Source organism: Acyrthosiphon pisum, chromosome A3, assembly GCF_005508785.2.
Source record: "Acyrthosiphon pisum isolate AL4f chromosome A3, pea_aphid_22Mar2018_4r6ur, whole genome shotgun sequence".
Lineage (NCBI taxonomy): Eukaryota > Metazoa > Arthropoda > Insecta > Hemiptera > Aphididae > Acyrthosiphon > Acyrthosiphon pisum.
Window position 1 is genome coordinate 39,330,033 of NC_042496.1, and position 19,477 is coordinate 39,349,509.

Here is a 19,477-nt window from a genome sequence, read left to right on the forward strand (position 1 = left end):
CCATAGGGTGATTTCTTAATCAAGTCTTTTCATGTATAACTACTCTTTTCACATATACTTATTATGCTATATTGTATAGATTGTATATTTTCTCTTAAAAAATAAAAAAAAAAAAAAAATATTCTATGTGGATGTTTTGTTTCACGCTTAATTTTAAGATCTGGAAATATATGATAAAGTTTTATTTTTATTTGCAAGTACTACAAACACAGCTGTATTGAATTGGTCGATATTATATGAATACAAAATCTATATAGGCAGTTAGGATTAGTTATTATATCGTTTTTATTTGATATAGAAGGAGAGAGAAAGTTAAAATTCCTTCTCTCTCTCTCTCTCACAACATTATCTCGCAAGCAATAAATACATTTTCACAACCGTTAAATACACTAATCTAGTGTTAACGTGAAAAAGACTATTCACCTGTAATTCTGGAAATCCATTAGAATGATAAACTTCATTATCTTGAAATAATCTTAAACTTCCTTATATCCATTCACTAGGATAATTAATATACATTATTTTGGTTTGAAATAAGAACGAGTCAAATTAGCTTATTTTCTTTGCCAAATTTTAATTGACTATGTGTTTTGACTAGGTTTATAGATTTATATGAGTAAGTACAATAATCCAGTCACATATAATACTTCATAACAATTAAAAAAATTGAAAATGCATTACAATCGCATTCATTTTGTAGACCATTTTTTATTGAAAATTGTTATGATGGTGATTTTTCAAAAATGCTGTACCTACCTATATCTATGTTTAAGCTGAAATTCGAACGAATAGTTTCTACTTTCTGAGTTATTATTTATTAATCTTTAAAGATACTAAAGGTCCTTAATTATTATACTAAGGGTAATATAGTCTATGTTGACAATTTTAAAAGATATGTGGGCTATTGATGATTTGAAAATCATAGTGGTTAACATTAATTTATTATAGTTTAAAAATGTTGATAAAATTATCTGTGCCAAAGGGTATAAACAAGAATTAGAATAAATATTAAATCTATTTTATATTTTATATTATATAATTATTTATGGTATAATATCCTTGAACAAAAAGTTTAACAACTCAAAAACTATTCGTTTGAATTTCGATTTAAATACTTCAATATTTTCGAAAAATCATGCGATTAATAATTTACAGTGAAAATAGGGTACTTTTCATTCGAATATAGAAGTTTGTATCGCCACATGATACTCCCCGAGTGGTAAAAACAATCTTGACTATTTAAAAATAAGGTCTTAGAGAACACTTAGAATGTCAACAAACAAATTATAATAACTGCATTGTTATAAGATAAAAGTGGCGTGAGCATGATTTTGGGGAATCAACCCATATAATACTATGTAGGTACACATTGTAGGATTACGTTTCACGATAATTAATTTTAAGCTGGATTATGATATAAAATAAAGATTTCTTATAACATTTTTAAACAAGATTCGATAGGCATTAAATGTTGGTACCATGGGATACGAGTCCGTAGTTATAGATAAGAGTGGCTTGCGGGTAACAATCATCATAACGTACATATTATATGATATATATTTATATATATAATATAACGTCCAACGTTATACTGAACTCCTTTTGTTGCAAAAATAAAAAACCTGACAGCGAAGAAAAAAAATTCTGCATTGATAAATGTACAATGTACATAGGTATTACATGTCTTAGGTACCTATATATATAGAACGCAAAATCGATAATATTATTATAGTTGTGGTTATAATTCAAATATTGCATTGAATTAATAAAATGTTTATATTATTATAGGAGGAACGAGGAAAATTATTTGCAGTAAATTATTATTATTATGTCGTTTGAATTTTTCTTTGTAATTAGAAGACCCTCAATAATATATAATAAACGCGCATTCAAACAAATTGAATTTTCTCGTGATTCTCGTTTTCCGACTCCATATGTTTTATACATTTTCCCCCATATTTAAAATGTTTAGTTAACATTAATTAATTTTATTATTATATCCTAGATCATTTCTCATTTTCATTTGAAATACCTATTTGATGTAATAACGATACTTATTTTCAAAGTACAGTGTACATAATAATATAATATATACATGTTATATAAATGTGTTTCGTTCGTTATTGGGGCTGCAGAGTGCAGAACATACTTTATACAAGTATTTAATTATTGTATTAATATCAGTTTATTTTTTTTAATTTCAGACATTGATATGTATTTTATTTGTTCATGACTTTGTATGATTTATACCAGACTATAATCCGGCACTATGAACAAATGATTAACTTTTATTTATATAGGTATATGATATAGGTGACGATGCTATGCAACTATAATTTATTATAGCATTAAACATAAAATATCATTTTTTTTCTTTAAATAATTAAAATACGATTTTTTAGATATTATAATTTTGCATATCTGTTACATTAAAAATATAATTAATATTTTATACAAATTTAATACCACGAGTACTTTTATGAAAATTAAAACTATTTTATTACAAAATATCTTGAAAAAGATTTTTAAAATAGTTTTGAATCTTATAACTACTTAAAATTATGTATAAGGAGGCTCCGTCGATGAAAAAAAAAAGTGACTTTTAGACCAAAAAGCCAGACTTAACTGGAGGAATTTGGTTCGATGAATTTTAATTTTGAAAACGAATTATGATTGATTATAAGTTAACTAGGTTTTTAATTTTTTTAATATTCCAATTATTCTTAATGTCATAATCCGTATTAATCAGTTAATATAAATACATAAATATCATACTTTTATTCATGGATATCACAGCTGAAAAAATAGATATTCAAATGGAAACCTAGTAAATTAAGTAATAAATTAAAATCAGTTTTAAAAATTGAAATCCGTCAAACAAATTCCTTCAGTATTGTCAGGTATTTTTGTATAAAAATCACTTTATTTTCATTAACTGCAGCCCCTGTAACATTTATTTTATGATATGGAATTCAAATATATTTTAAAATATTAAAATAAACGAAATTTATGTTTAGATTGGTCAAATCTACATAAGTTTTGACTTTTGACAAAACCGACTGGAGCCCCCTTAAGAGTCAAGCCATATCTGTAAGGTCTCAAATATTATTTTAGATAAACTTTATAATAAGTGGTTCAGAAGGATTATTTCGTAAATTGTATAAACAATATCCTTGTTCCTTTGACTTCGGATTAATACGTAACTTTAGTTAATAGCTTATGATATTTAGATGGTTGGACAGTTTCTTTAGTATGTCATATTTATGAAATATAATTATATAAACTATCTTCCCAATTATTAAATTTAATAATTTTAACTTAATTATTATATATTATATGTACGAAAAAAACATATATCGTGAACGTATGTTGCAATCATAGACATATTAATATGTTTATGGTTGCAATATAGATCACGCGTAAATCTCAGATTTCAAAACAAATAATTAAACATTTTTAATCAACCCGACAATGATTCGGTTTTACTGCACTGATATTATAGGACAACTATAATTGTTAAATTACAGAAAATAGTTGATAATGGTCGTTGTAAAATTACAATCATTACAATTGTAAAGTAAAATAGTTTATCATTCAAATCACTACACAATAAACTAAACAGACAAATAATTTAAAATATGAATAACAGCAATCGCATATTTTTAATTTGTATAACCTTGTAATACTAATAGTATTAAATAGTAGAGATCTATTAATTCTCAAAAAGTAATGAAAAAAAATATTTTAACGTTTCAGTGTCTATACAATATTATATTGCCTAACTATTTCATAAAATTAAATGAATCTCATACTGAAAAATAACGATAGGTATCCCTATATTGTTCATTGATGAGTTATTTTATACAAACTTAAAAGACTACAACTTAATTTGAAAAGCTTCTTCATCAATAACAAACTTTGAATGATAATGACACAGCATCGATGGTTTGTAACAATGTTGTGTGCCTTGCATGTTATAACGATGGAAGTATTTTGAATTTTCTGTGTGTGGCAAAGATTAATCGTTTAAAAACTCGTAGGTAGTGTACTATATATATTTTTTTTCATCTTGATTTTATTAATCTACCTTTATTGATGTTTTTAATAGTGTTCATTGAATTACCTACAATTATTATCGAATATTATACGTTTTTTAGTTAGTTTCACTATATTTGGTACATTTGATTTAACTCTTGCGTAGCAAAACTAAGGAGAATATACTGAAGGTTATCATATAAATTATTGATTTTAGTTCGTATAAAACTGTAACAGCTAGGGCACACTGCCAATTTTTCAATATTCGTTGTGTAGCACGTCGATCGTAAACTATGATGTGTATATTATGTACTACTACAAAATTAATATTTTACATGGAAGGCTCAGCTTAATATTCCGTAGTAAGTTTCAACGATATTCGAACGATGATGATGATGATAATAATAATAAACCATTTTGTTCACAGAATATGTATTGGATACCTTAAAACTTTTTAATCGATCATTTCTATAAACGCGTTGCGAAATATTATTAACTATTAAGTACGGTTTAAAATCGAAATGTACGCGATTATTAACAACTTGATATCTCGGTCACTTTGAGGAAAAATATGTAAAACACGTATAAACACATCACAATAGTAATTATATACAAAAATATAGCATAAAAATATCAGATGCCCCTATATAAGTGATATGTACAAAATATAACGTTTTAAAGCTGTCTGTTATAAACAACACGGGAGTTCATGACCGCCGTAGTCTGCTTGGCATTACTGATATATTATAATACAAGTGTAGGCGGTATTCCTCGTAAATCTGTGCGCCATAGGTCAATTGTATCAGACATTTTAGATGAATGAATTAATTGTTGCAGAAAAACCATTATTTTTCATAACATAGAGTTGTCTGATATGCAGTTATCTTCGATTCATGGATTATTAATCCTTTACCAATCCTATTGAGTAAAAACAACATATCCGTTGTGTTTGTGCTGAATCGTATACAATTACCATACTTAACACAATATTTTTAAACTTTCGTCGTCAGAATTCGATTACAGTTATCTGGAATTAACTTAAACAACTAATTTGTTCGTATTTATGTATTGTGCGATTTAATTTAATGTGCATTGTATTGTGAAATCACGTGGGTAATATGTAGTTTAAAACAATAATAAATATTTAATAAATAATCGAAAAAAATTGACTCCAAGTAAATAATAGGTACATAAAAAAAATTAAGATCTTAACATTCTGCAGTTGGTTTTAAAATTAACTCTAATAAACCTGCAATTTATGACCCTATTAGTGCAGTTGTTATAAAATAATAGTCATACCTACTTAGTACCTATAACTTAATTATAAACTAATATTTTTACTAACGAATTAAAATAAATATTTTATATTTAAAGGTATGATTTAAGTTCATTGAAAATGTAATTGTATAATATGTTGGATGCTTTTTAACAATTTTTATTGAGTATATTGTTCTGCTTTAAGTGACTGAATTTTTTTGTGTTAATATTGCTGCAGCTATTGGACTGATATACACGTTTAGTAAAAAAATATATTATTCAGTGCAAAATTAATATAAAAGAAAAAATATAAATACTGGAATATTATACTAATGGACTGGTATATTGCGGTATATAATATAATAAAGGTTAAATGAATCACTTATTTTAAATAAATATCAATAATTATTAATAGTATGGTGTAGGTTGTTTTACATATTAACAAAAGAAAAATGCCAGTCAATGCGTTTGTATGTTGAAGGAATAAATAAACGTTTTGTTCATTACAAATTAGTTTAATTCATTAGAGACCAAAATTTTAAAAATATATAGGTTGAACATTTTGCATAAAACACATCATTTATGTTTTTTTTTATTTTGAATACGGTTAGCTGTAATTTTTATGATCGTCATACATAAATACATAAATACATACATACATACATACATGCATACATGCATACATACATACATATATAAATACATATACACATTCATACACACATACATACACACATACATACATACATACATGATACATACATATTTACAATAGCTAGAACGGTTGCTAGTTGCTACGGTAGTTTACGTATAACTTTAATACCACGAAAATTAAAACAAAATTTACTAGGTTTAATTTAAAATTCAATTTTAGTACGCATAACAATACTGCAACGTCACCGTTTAAGAGATTATAAAATGTATGCAATTTTCTTAAGTAAACTTATCGACAATAGCTTCTTTGGGGCGATTTTACTGTTAAACGATTCAATTCGTTGCTAGTGACAATTTGTAATATCGTTACAGTTTTGTTAACATGTACTTGAAATACAAAACTTTTAATGGAGTTTGTGCGAAATTTTGGTTCAAAAAATCGATACTTACTAACAATAATATGAATGCGTTATAAACATTCTACATAACTAAATCGCAAGAATCGCTATTTTTAGGGTTTCTTACATCCGTTGGTAAAAGAAAAAAAAACTATTACATAAGTCACATTTGACAATCCTTTTATTTTTATTGACGTAAGCAACGGAAAAAAATGTTTATTTTTTTTAAGGTATCTATTATCTTTTGTACTACCTCGACGGTCGTACACAAACCCTGTATTAACCTATCAACACGGAATATAACGTATTTTTTCGCAGTCCCAGCACGCATATAATAATAATTAGTTTAAAGAAAAACACGTACTATAGTTTTAAGCCTTTTAACGAACAATTCTGAATTTAGTACCTCATTGATTTATTTTAAAAATATTGTAGATTTTCATCATGTAATATTTTAATATATTATACAATAAGGGAATTTGCAGTACACGTGATTTTAAGCGTAGCCGTCTCGATTGAAGTGGTAACACTACCTGAAAGTATACGCAATAGCAACATATTTTTTTTCAAGAGATTATAATATTCTCCTTTGGTGTTTTGTTACGTATTTTTATCAATATATACTGAACCGACCAAATATAATGAACACAATTTTAAAATAATATGGATCGAAAGATATTTTAGAAACATTTTTTAAATGAATACGTGTTTGTATGCAAAAAAAGATATAATATATTATTATACACATTGTACTGTAAATCATTGTTTTATTTCCCTTGAACCACATTACCATGGTCAATTTATAATATATTATATCGTATGTATATATATTTTAACACCATATTGATATTATATTTTTCGTCTTTAATGGCGATTTGTATATGCAAATATCGCACCTATTTAGCCACTTACACCGACGCTTGTCGCTTATTTCCCAGTCATAACTTTGGGTGACGTCGTAAAGAAAAACAACGTATTCGTTACTTTGTTTAGTATATAATACCGTGTTTCATAATACTCATACTGCGAGTATCAATCCTGGTATAGTGTTTTCTATTATTATTATAGTAACAAGATTAATTCTAAATATTCACGATTCAGCGTGAATATTATTATTTAGAGGTTTTTAGGTCCTTCGCTAAAACTTTTACAGAAATTATTAATTATATACACGAGAATATAACCTTATACTTCATACATAAAGCTTGGAACAAAGTATTTAAAATATGCAGTTCAAAGTTTTTTTTTTTTATTGTCATCGAGTCACGTTGCGATTTAGACCGAGTGATGGATGACAAAGCAGCTGTGTTTGAGTTCACGAGAAAAAATTGTAAAAACTATATAGGGTGGCCTCCTAGAATCATCTATTTACCACTAGATACTATATAGTTTGAGGCGCTTAAGTGAGGAAACCGTCATATTTATCTAATAATCATTCTCTCGTGGACAAAATTGAAAAGCCTTTATTTATATATTAGTTGCATTACCATTTGACTTCGTGGTCTATGTCAATCATGCTATTCATTAACGACCTGGGCAAAACATTTAAATAATGCAACCATTTAATGTTTGCTGATGATCCGATAAAGGCACGAGTATTCAAACTCTCGGGGATGTAATTAATAATTATCATACTTCAGTCTGTGCGGTTTCAATGGTGTGTAATGTGGTTAATGTATCGTTCATAAATAATCTGAAAGTGTGTACAAGTTCTGATTTTATAAACGGCAGCATTTTAATATTTTTGTGCTGTATTATAATATGTCCTCCGTCTTAACGTTTAATACAAAAAAACATCTACACGATCTATGGTTAAGGTAGATACTTAAGACTGTAGACTTTTTGAACCACGATTAATGCGAACTCAGTAATCTCATTTGTCTTGAAGACTTATATAGTACACTCGTAAGATCGATTCTTGAATATACGTTTGTATAGTATATATACATAATATATGGAATGCTAGACAACAACAGACCCGAAAAATAAGTTGAAAAATATGTAAATATAATATATTTTTTAAGAATGATGGCATTTCAGTTAGTCATGACCCGAAAACCGTTAGGAATGGTCGTACAAATATCTAAAATATACGAAAGTCCGATGAAACGGAATTCATGCAAAAATGAATAACGGGTAAAACAGAATGTCCTATAAACTACACCACTAACATGGCCGGGAGACTTCAAAGTCCTAACATTTAATGCCACAACTAATCCTCCATTCACGGCACCTAAACGGAATACTAATTATGCATTAAGCAGCCCAATGAATCGAATTGTTATTAACCAAACGTCCAATAGTAGTGATTTCGATTCAATAATAAGCTAGATAAAATATATTATTATGTTGTTTGTAAAATTCTATGCATGTGTAAATATAGTATCATGATTAAAATGATATAATCTATATTGTATAGGTTATACACCAATGCAAATATTTGCGTGATCTCTATACTTATAGGTACTCATTTTAATGTGCAATTTATAAATACATTTATATATTGAGCTGCATACGACTACGTGACTGCGTATAATCCGACTGGAAGTTGTATTAATTTAAAAAACGGTTTTATGCGTCCACTAACTCGGAATTTCGAATTTTTCACAGAAGCAGGAGCAATCAGAGATGGATGAAACTCAGAACCACCGTGCAGTTGTCCAGTGCTATCTCTTCGACGATAAAGACATCGAAACCGACGCTGCAGAGGGAGGATTCATTCATCAAACGGTTTTCTACGCGACAAGTGGCCGAAAAACAGGTAATAATAATCAAACGCTGGCAATAAATTATTATTACCATTCCCCACCCTGACTATCCCATAATCAGTTCGGACGCGATTATTTTACGAGTACTTTCATATTGTTTCCACAGCATTAACACTAAAAAAATAACGCCTTCACGGTTTGACATCGTTGAAATTTTCTCACTCTCATTTGTTTGACCATTACTATATGTCTGGTCTGTTGCGTGGTTCAAAGATCATATTAATTTATATCCATCAAAAAAACGCAAAATAATTATTATAGTAGGTAGATAATGATAATATAATATTCGCAACACAACGACACGATATATCGCGTGAATCGTACATATTGCCGTTGTCCGAATTATCGGCCAAAATAGAATCAATACGTTTTTTGTTCATTTCAGAAAGGCCTATTAATGTCCAATCACGGAATATACTAATATAATATAAATAATAATAATAATAATATACGGTTCGCTCACGGCATGGTAATAATAATAATATGTATTGTGGTGTACGCGTATTAATTTGTTTACATTACAATTGTAACACGGCGTCATGGTTATGCAATATCGCTACTCATATTCGCATGTCTTTTGCTCGACAGATTTTAATAATAATATTATTATTATTACCTACCTATGTGGCTACATTATTTGGAATTCGTCATAAATATAATATTTTTACAATATTCTATTAATATAACATTTTGTAAAACGTTATTGTTATAAGAACATAAACTATCACGATTATGATCATATTATTGTGTATAATAATGCCGTAGTTGTATTGAAATAATGCTATTCAAAATTTAAAGTCTTAACAATTAATTAATAGTTTTAAACGAAGTTGCCCTATTGTTGCCGTGGTTGTTAAATATAATTACCTAAAATCATTGTTTGCTTTTCATGCATCGTAGCATAAGTAGAATTTTTATATGATCAAAATTCAATTTATTACTATTCAAGTAAAACTTGATACCGCTGTTAAACGTTTCAAAACAAATATAAATAATCAATATAAATTATATAACCTAGAGTATATTTAAAAAAATGATTTTTAACACATCAAGTGGCAGAAAAAAATCCAATGAATACAATTAGAGTTCCGTCTCAATGCAACAACGAATTTTTAAATCCTGAGAACTGTCATAACAAAACGTATCATATTTTACTTAAAGTTATGTAAGTCTTCCAATTAAAAGTGAAGGTATCAAACTGGATAAATGTCATCAATATTCAAATATCAAAATATAATCTAAGTTATTCGATCCAATTTATTTATTTTTTCTTCCTACGTCTTTTCCCATCTTGTATGTGTGTGTTCGTATGTGTGTATACCATTGCGCATCAAATATTTGAAAAGAAGTTTTACGTAATATATGCATACAATTGAACATAATATATACAGAATGATAACCCATACCGTATTTGTCACCATCAATAAGTTTTTTGTATATTTGATTTTTTTTATCTAATTTTTAGTTTTTACCATATAAAATGGATACTCATACTTGTGTGGTGTATTACATAAAGATATTTCTTCAAAAGTATATACATTTTGTAATTTATATATACCTATATGTATATGGTAATAGTTTTCATTAATCTATGTAGGAGCATAAGAATAAAATGTGATTGATGAATTGAAATGTGGTGAGATACTATGAATTAATTAATTTTTTACTAGTGAAATGTATAGTGAAAAAAACTACAAATTACAATATTTGTACGGTAAGTAAAGTATGACACAATAAGTTTAAAAAATAATAATAGTGAAAATATTGACTCTCATAATGTAGTTGTTTTAACAGTATAATATTCAAAAACGATGTAAATGGAACATATTTGTACGCATTATTCAGCTCCTTTTAATTATAAAATAAAATGTATTCACATCAAAATCTGTTTAAAAAAGAATGTTTAGAAGGCACGTTGTAAAAATATTATATCTCGGTTATACATTAAATTACAATTATTATATACTAAAATAATATAGTTTATTTTATATATATATACACATATTTACAAGCTACGTGACGTTGTTTATTATCATATTAAAAGCTTTTAAAGTAACTAATGAATATCTCACATAAAATGGTAGAAATAATTACAAATAATGATGAATATTATCATAAAATTTAAGATGATTTTTCTTTTACATAATACTGAATAAATCTTTTTTAAAACTTGATTTCATACCATTACACATCACGTTCTCTGATAATATTTTAATAGTAATTGTAAATAAAAAAACTATTTAACTTTTAAGTATAATATTGTCACAGGGTATACAATATAATATACCTGTTCAATTATATTATATATTTTTATATGACTTATGCGTTTTATTGTATTTTAGACAACTATTAAAAAAATATGTCGTAGGCGTATTATACAATTAACTATATAATTATAATATTATATTAATAGTATTATTATAGTCTATATTTATGTCCAATCATGAGACCATTGCGGTAACATATTTTTCTAAATGCTTTTTGTACAAATACAAATTTAACTTTTAATACAATTTTGTCAACCAATGCTCTAGTTTATATAGGTACATGTGTAATCACTACTATATCATATTGTAATAAATTATTCTCTATTTATTTATTAATAATATTATTATAATTTAAAAACATTTTCAATCAACTATAAAATATATATTGAAGTACATATAAACATGTTAATATGTTACGAATAGTCTCGATTGTAAGGAAATGACACGATAGCGTTGTTATTACATATTAGGCTAAGATTTCTGTAACTTACGATAAAATATTTGATCAATGAGCTCATTTTCTGAAGAAAAAATGAAATTTTAAATCACAACAAATACACTTGAAGCTATAAAAAATTTAAATTGGAACATGGAACACAACATAGGTAGTACATATATACATCTATACATTTTACTATTGTATAACAATATTCAATTGTAATCATTTTTTTCTTTCTGTGAATGAAACAATTTGTTAAATACTTAAAAGAAAGAAGTCTATTTTTAACCACGATCGCTTATAAATTATATGAATTGATATGAAAGCACAGACGTAGTAAGATATAACTGATTTTAAATATTGAATTCGCTTAACTCACTCGACTAGAAATATGATAAAGTATAATATTATAGTAAATAGTATTTTTTTATATCATGTAAAATAGGAATACTCTTTTGCTAGGATATTAGTTTCTTCTTTATCAAATTTTATTATAATTTTATAAACGACGCACTTTAAAATATTTTATTCTTACATCTTTTAGTTTATGACAAAAAAAAAATTGTCCATCGTTTTTAAAAGTTATTCTATGAGATTCATACATTGATTGATTCAAAAAAAACATTTTGTATCGTAAATAAACATACAAATTTATAAATATTGAATAGGTCACCGGGGAGAATTACTGTAAGTTTGAGATTTATTGGTTCACTATTGTGTCATTCGAAAAGAGTTTCCAAGTAAAGCCAAAAATGGTCATGATTTTACTAAAAATAATGGCATATAATATTATTTTAACAGTTTTATTTTTTTATGTTTTCATTATTTTCTCAAAAAATCACTTAAAATTAGTAAGAAATTTGAAACATATCGTTTTAAATGAAAGCTCGTAAGAAATTCACAATCTTTATAAGCGCTGTCTGGAATTTTTTGAGTGTACATAAATACATTTTCTTTGGGAAGAAAAAAACGTATTTATTAGGAATTGTAAAACCAATACCTCCCTTGCTATACATATAATCTGTATAGATACCTAAAATATCTACATTTATATGACTTAAATACTTGAATAACGTTAAAGTATTGTTAGTTATTTTAATTATAGATATATTTTTACCATCATAATAATAATAATAACTTACTGTAAAAAATCGATATTATATATTACTAATTTAAAATTGATTAATTTATAATTTATAATTACATTATTATTTATAAATATTTATAACCTGTAAGGTTAATTAATCAAGTGTACACAAGTATACATAATACTCGAGATAGTTAAAATATTCCATCCTCAAGTTAATTTATGTACAATAATTTAACAAGTATATTTTTTTTTCCCAGAATTTGAATGTTGGTACATTTTAATTGTACTATATACATTATTTCTGAAAACTGTATGTAATAGATAATTTATTACTCAGGAATTTCAAATTGTATTCAATATTGAACAAACCATTTAATTACTATAGTCTATAATTAAGTAAAGTTTAAACATGACGTAGTATATAGATAACTAATATAAATATTTTAAACTGTAATACGTCTAAAAATAAATTGAATTTTTTTTTTTATTGAACTTAAGCCTAGCAATTATATGGCCGTTAGCTGTTTTGTTGTTTTGTAGAGGGGGAACGGTTTGAATGGTTGGTTGAAACACGTTTTTAGGTTTGGCAGAATTTCAAGTTGGGCACCCGTAGGTTTCTACCATGCCCGGTCGGATAGTTACCTACCCAGAGAGAGAAGCCACCCGTGGTCGAGGTTCAAACCGGCGATAGTTCGCGTCGGAACTGACGTCGTAGTCCACTCGACCACTCCATCCCCCAAAATTGAAAATTAAAAATCTATTATTATAGAGACATGTAAAGGAAATGATAAAAGTACTGAAGTTATGCACAACATAAAATGTTATGCACTATTATATCGATCAAATGAAAATATATAAAAACTTTTTTCATTATTTAAAAAAAAAACGAATAATTTATTTTTAATAAATTTCTGAGTTTACGGGCTAAGTATAATATTCAAACTTATTGTATCATTGAATAAATATGTAACATACAAAATTAAAGTAGTACATTTTTTTTCATAGTTTTGTTTGTTATAATTTTCATTCCTCAAATCGGATAATTATTACTTAAGCGTAAGTAAACCATATATATCTATATTATGAAGGACAAAAAAATATAACGTGGTATTGCCATGTTTATCGAAACTAAGCTCTATATTCATTCAAAAATTGATAATGTGGCAGGAAGTTCATTTTTGTCATTATTTTGGTACCAACTTCACTTTAAATTATAGATAAATGCATATTATAAAGAGTAGTTCAGGTCAAAACGTTGTTTTTCCACACCCCTTATTTTTTCATAACATGTTAATTCCAATCTTGTGTCATATGTATTATTTTTTGTATATAGTAGGTAGGTACATATAGGATCTAATATTCAATATTCGGTTTTCTCATAAGGTGTCCAATACATTATGACAAAACTATTACACATTAAATACATACTAACACTGATAGATAGCTGAAAAGTGTTAATACTTATAGGTACAGTGGCGTGCTCAGGGCTCAGGGAGGGGGGGTATATCCCCCCTCTTATTGTCTTTTTTGCCGACCTACAGAAAACCACTTATTAGTTATTACAGCTATTTATAGTCATTAATTTTGTATTAATTATTAATTTTACAAATTAATCAACAAAGTAAATAAAACAAGTAAGTAATAATAATTAAGTAAATCAAATTAGTCAACAAGCTTGAATTTTAATACGAGACTCTTAATATATTCTTACAATAGCAGTTGAAAAATATATAAATACAGTCACCATTTTTTTTTATAAACATTTAGTTCGAATTTTGACCAATTACGAAAAAATCACGAAAATGTGCAAATTATTTTGAGTTAGAAGTTCATAAAAATTTTATTTTTAAATCTAACTATCTAAGATTTGATAATTTAATACAAGATTCTTTATAAGTTTATCTATCTTTATCAAAAAAAAATGTTTACCGGAAGTCAAATTAAATTTTTATGAGCGTTTGAAGTTCAAATGTTAACATCATTGGATATTCACTCGATTTCTCATGTAACAATTTTCTTATATTGTATTTTTTTTATATATAATATGTAACAATATATTTGTTATTTTTTATTTGGTCAAAAAGCATGAAAATATAATACACAGCCCCTAATATATTTTTACAATAGCAGTTGAAAAATAATAAAAATACATATGCACAATTTTTTTTATAAATATTTAAAGTTAATTTCGACAAATTTATCAAACTTACAATTTAAAATGCTGGTAAGTGGATGTCACTCTGCTGTATAGTAGGTTACAAGTGGGTCAATGTAAATGGATTGTATTAAACTTGAATTCAATGATATATGATAATTTGTATCCAGGATAAAAAAATAAATAAAACCATTGTAAAACCATTAGCTTCTAAAATGATTTAGTAGTTAAAAATGTACCTATATATATTAATAACAACAATATAAATATAATATTCAGTATACTAGGCTGCCAAACCGTTTTTTTGCACACATGGTATATATCATTGAATTTAAATTTACAGTCATCCAATTGTAGCTTACTGTACAGCAGAGCGACTTCCAATTATCTGCTTTCTTTTGTTTATTTAAAATAAAAAATGGTGCCCCCCCCCCCCCCCCATTTAAAATTCTTGGGCACGCCACTGTATAGGTAGTAGGTACATTTTTAAATATTTTAAATACAATTTTAAACTTTTTGAGCTACTATCATAGACCATTAAAATAATTTTTTAATTTACTTAACATTTCAGGGGGGGGCTGCAGTCCCCCCACTGGCTACGCCACTGAAATATTGTTTCCATAGTTGTGACATAACTAAGTATTTCCCATGATAAATATTATGCGTATCAACGTCAATTTTTATCAAAATGGATTACGTTACCTATAACCAATTTTAATTTTATTTTTTCGTAAATACAAACAGAGCTATGTACCTAAAGTAAAAGTGTTACCATTTAATAGGTAAGCAATCATTCTATTATTTCTAAAAATAGTTTATTCCTTAAAGTTTACTAGTTTGTGTATAGAGTTATCAAATTCAAGCCTTTCGTTATTATGTGTGATACCCTATATTTTAATATCAGAATATCAGCCGTTATTAGCTTAAAAATATATAATATACAACATAGACCATTTACTAATAGACTTTTTAAGTCTCCACCATGTCAAGATAGGTGGCAATTTTCGGTTACTAAGTTACACTGATACGGTAAAATATGTATATAATTATTCATACTATATATTTATACTAAACGGCTGCATCTGCACTGCGCCATGTCAGCACGCAACCACTAATGTGTTTGGTATAGGATGTATAGGCCTATGATATACAATAACAACTATCAAGTAGATATCTTTTTAATATAAAATTGTAAAATATTGGAAATAACAGTGCAAAAATACTTAATGCTGTTAGGGTAATTACGACATGCTGCAAAATCAATCGATACCAAAACTGAGTGTTACAGATACATTTTAAAGTATCATGCAATATCATCAAGCATTTAAGATTTATAACTATAGTTTTTGTTGTGTGTCCTAAAATGGCCACATTATGTACAACTTATAGTTGATACGTATTCACATGGCTTGAAGGAGAAAGTAATCTTGGACAAATGAGATTCGATCAGCTATTTAATACACTTTTTGGATATTCTTGAATAATGCTACAAAACTGAATGAAGACCGCCCAAGATAAACAACCATTATTTCTCATGATCCACACAAAGTAAAAATTTAATACGAGACTCTTAATATATTCTTACAATAGCAGTTGAAAAATATATAAACACAGTCACCATTTTTTTTTATAAACATTTAGTTCGAATTTTGACCAATTACGAAAAAATCACGAAAATGTGCAAATTATTTTGAGTTAGAAATTCATAAAAATTTTATTTTTAAATCTAACTGTCTAAGATTTCTATGATTGTCAATAAAACTTTATTTGTTGGGTAAAAATACTTGAAAATTTAATGCAAGGCTCCTACTATATTGTTATATTGACATTTGAAAAATATTAAAAATCCTGAGTCACAGTTTTTTTTTATAAGCATTTAAAGTTCAAAAACTAACAAAATATGGAAAAATCACGAAAATTAGCAAATTATTTTGAGTTAAGAATTCGTAAAAATTATTCTTACAAGATTGCTTTTAAGATTATCTACCTTTATCAAAAAAAAAAATGTCTATAAGAAAGCCAAATTAAATTTTTATGATCGTTTGAAATTCAAATTTTTACAACATTGGATATTCACTCGATTTCTCATGTGGCGATTTCCTTATTTTGTTGTAATTAAAAAACGAATAACTGTAGATACATGAAAATTTTACTGAATGTTTATATTAGCATTTCCTATACACCATACAATTTTGAAAATATTTTGACTCTTTTTGAGCTGTTTACGGACATTTTCAGTTTTCAATTTTTTTAGTTTTTTTTTCTATAAATATCAATAAAGTTTTATTTGTTGGGCAAAAAAGTGTAAAAATTTAATACAAGGCTCCTGATATATTGTTACAATAGCAGTTGAAAAATATTAAATATACATAGGAACGATTTTTTTTTATGAGCATTTAAAGATCGAATTTTGACAAAATTTATCAAATTTAAAATTGAATAATTATTTTGTAGTTAATAATTTATAAAATGTTCAACTTTTATATCTAAGGATTGAAAATTTAAAACAAGATTCCACGTAAATATTTAATTCTGTTACCAAAAATTCTAAGAAATACATAAGCACAGTTTATTTTTATAGTAATTTTAAGTTCAAATTTGGACGAAATTACACATTAAAAAACCTGGGATAACTATTTTAGTTATTTTGTTGTGATTGTATAATATTATTTGTGGGTACTTGAAACTTCTAAAGTATACTATTATATATCTATGATAGTACCACGGTTTGTTGTTGATGTATAACGCGTTACCTAATGGATATTGTGATATGATTAATTTGAAAATTATTAATAATACTATAGATAAGTATACCTATAATATGTATATCTAATATCTAGACTGACAAACCGTCTCCGCTCAGAATCGTTTTTCTTATACAGTGATATTATATCATTGAATTCAAATTTAATATTATCCATTAAACAGTGACCCACTTGTAACCTACTGTACAGCAGAGCGACATCCACTTACCCACCTTTTTTTATTTTAAAATCATAAAAATACATGCAAGAATTGAATTATTGGAAACTTTGAAAATCCTAAAAAAATCAAACAATGAGAGATCCCCAAAACAAAATTATATTAAAAACTTGATGCATTTTTTTCACAGCACCAAAAACCACTTCATAGGCTATGAACATATTTTTAAAATTAACGATTGAAGTATCAGGTTTTAATGAATAAAAGGCTTGCATTTATATTTTAAATAAAAAATACATCTTTTTAAAATATATATATTTATTATTTATTATTATATTATGATATAGTGTTTAAAAATATTTCATTTTATTTTATTATATATACCTATTTTGATTATTTGATTATATTTTATTTTGCAAACAAACATTAAATATATTAGATTATACATCAATAGATAATATTGTCTGCACATCTTCTTTAAGCTAATGTTTGTGTTGAAGATGATTTTTTCAATGCAATAATAAAAACTAGGAAAAGCCTAGGAATGCCTGAAAACATATTTGAAGCCCTTAGAAAATTAGTCCAATTGAAGACAACATAAACAAAATCATCACATTTCTCAAACATATAAATATGTACAACTTAATCTAGAAAAATCATTATATTCATACATGTGTAGCATGCATTAATATTGAGTAAGCCAGTGGTTTTCAACCTGTGCGTCGCGGCTCCCAGGGGCGTCGTCGGTTATTATCAAATGAGCCGCGTTCGAAAATTAAAAAAAAATTGTAATAGGTAATTTATAGTTTTTGTTGTCTACTTTTCGCTGCCGTGTAAGTCCGCACGCCCTATACATGTTGTACGCACTTGGGCATGTGAGATTTAGATCGGCCGATCGACAGATTTCGTCATTGAATAAAGTTGGATTGAATAATGTAAATTAATTGTTTGTTTTAAATTTGCGTATGGGAGCCGTATATTTGATTTCAAAATCAAAAGGAGCCGTGGACCCAAAAAGGTTGAAAACCACTGGAGTAAGCTAATAATCTAACTTGTTAAATAAGTACCAAACATAAAAAAAAAAATAAAAAAATATTAAAGACGAGATATATTAGTTTGAAGTTTAATACCTAGTGATAAAAGTGGTTTTATATATTTATATGTAGTTAATTATTTATTTCGTAAAAATGTATTTTTCAAAAGTTTAAATATTATATTACTTTATCTTATTTATCTACCTATACCTATCTATAAACTATGAATATAAAAGAGTACCCAATTACTTTTTTCACATTTAAATTACTTTGTTAAATTAAAGTTTTATCAATAGGCTATATTTCCAAAAATGCATTGTTATTTCCGTAAATAATCCATTTATAATGTAAATGAGGATATATTTTTATTTAAAAGCTTAAAAAAAATAAAATTCGATATGTTTTACTCAAATCAATATATATAAGTAATAAAATGTACCTGCCTGTAACTTATAAGT

The 19,477-nt window shown here is 26.4% G+C and overlaps 1 protein-coding gene across 3 annotated transcripts in view; it reads left to right on the forward strand.

The window, feature by feature from the left end:
• Positions 1-19,477, forward strand: part of LOC100160518 (cyclic nucleotide-gated cation channel beta-1-like) — a 147,921-nt gene that overhangs the window by 61,161 nt on the left and 67,283 nt on the right. For 2 of the 3 annotated variants that reach the window (XM_029491602.1, XM_029491604.1), the window contains one exon: positions 8,955-9,105. In XM_029491602.1, the coding sequence (XP_029347462.1) occupies positions 8,955-9,105 (151 nt within the window). The remainder of the gene's footprint in view (positions 1-8,954; positions 9,106-19,477) is intronic. The other variant, XM_029491603.1, reaches the window with a different exon arrangement.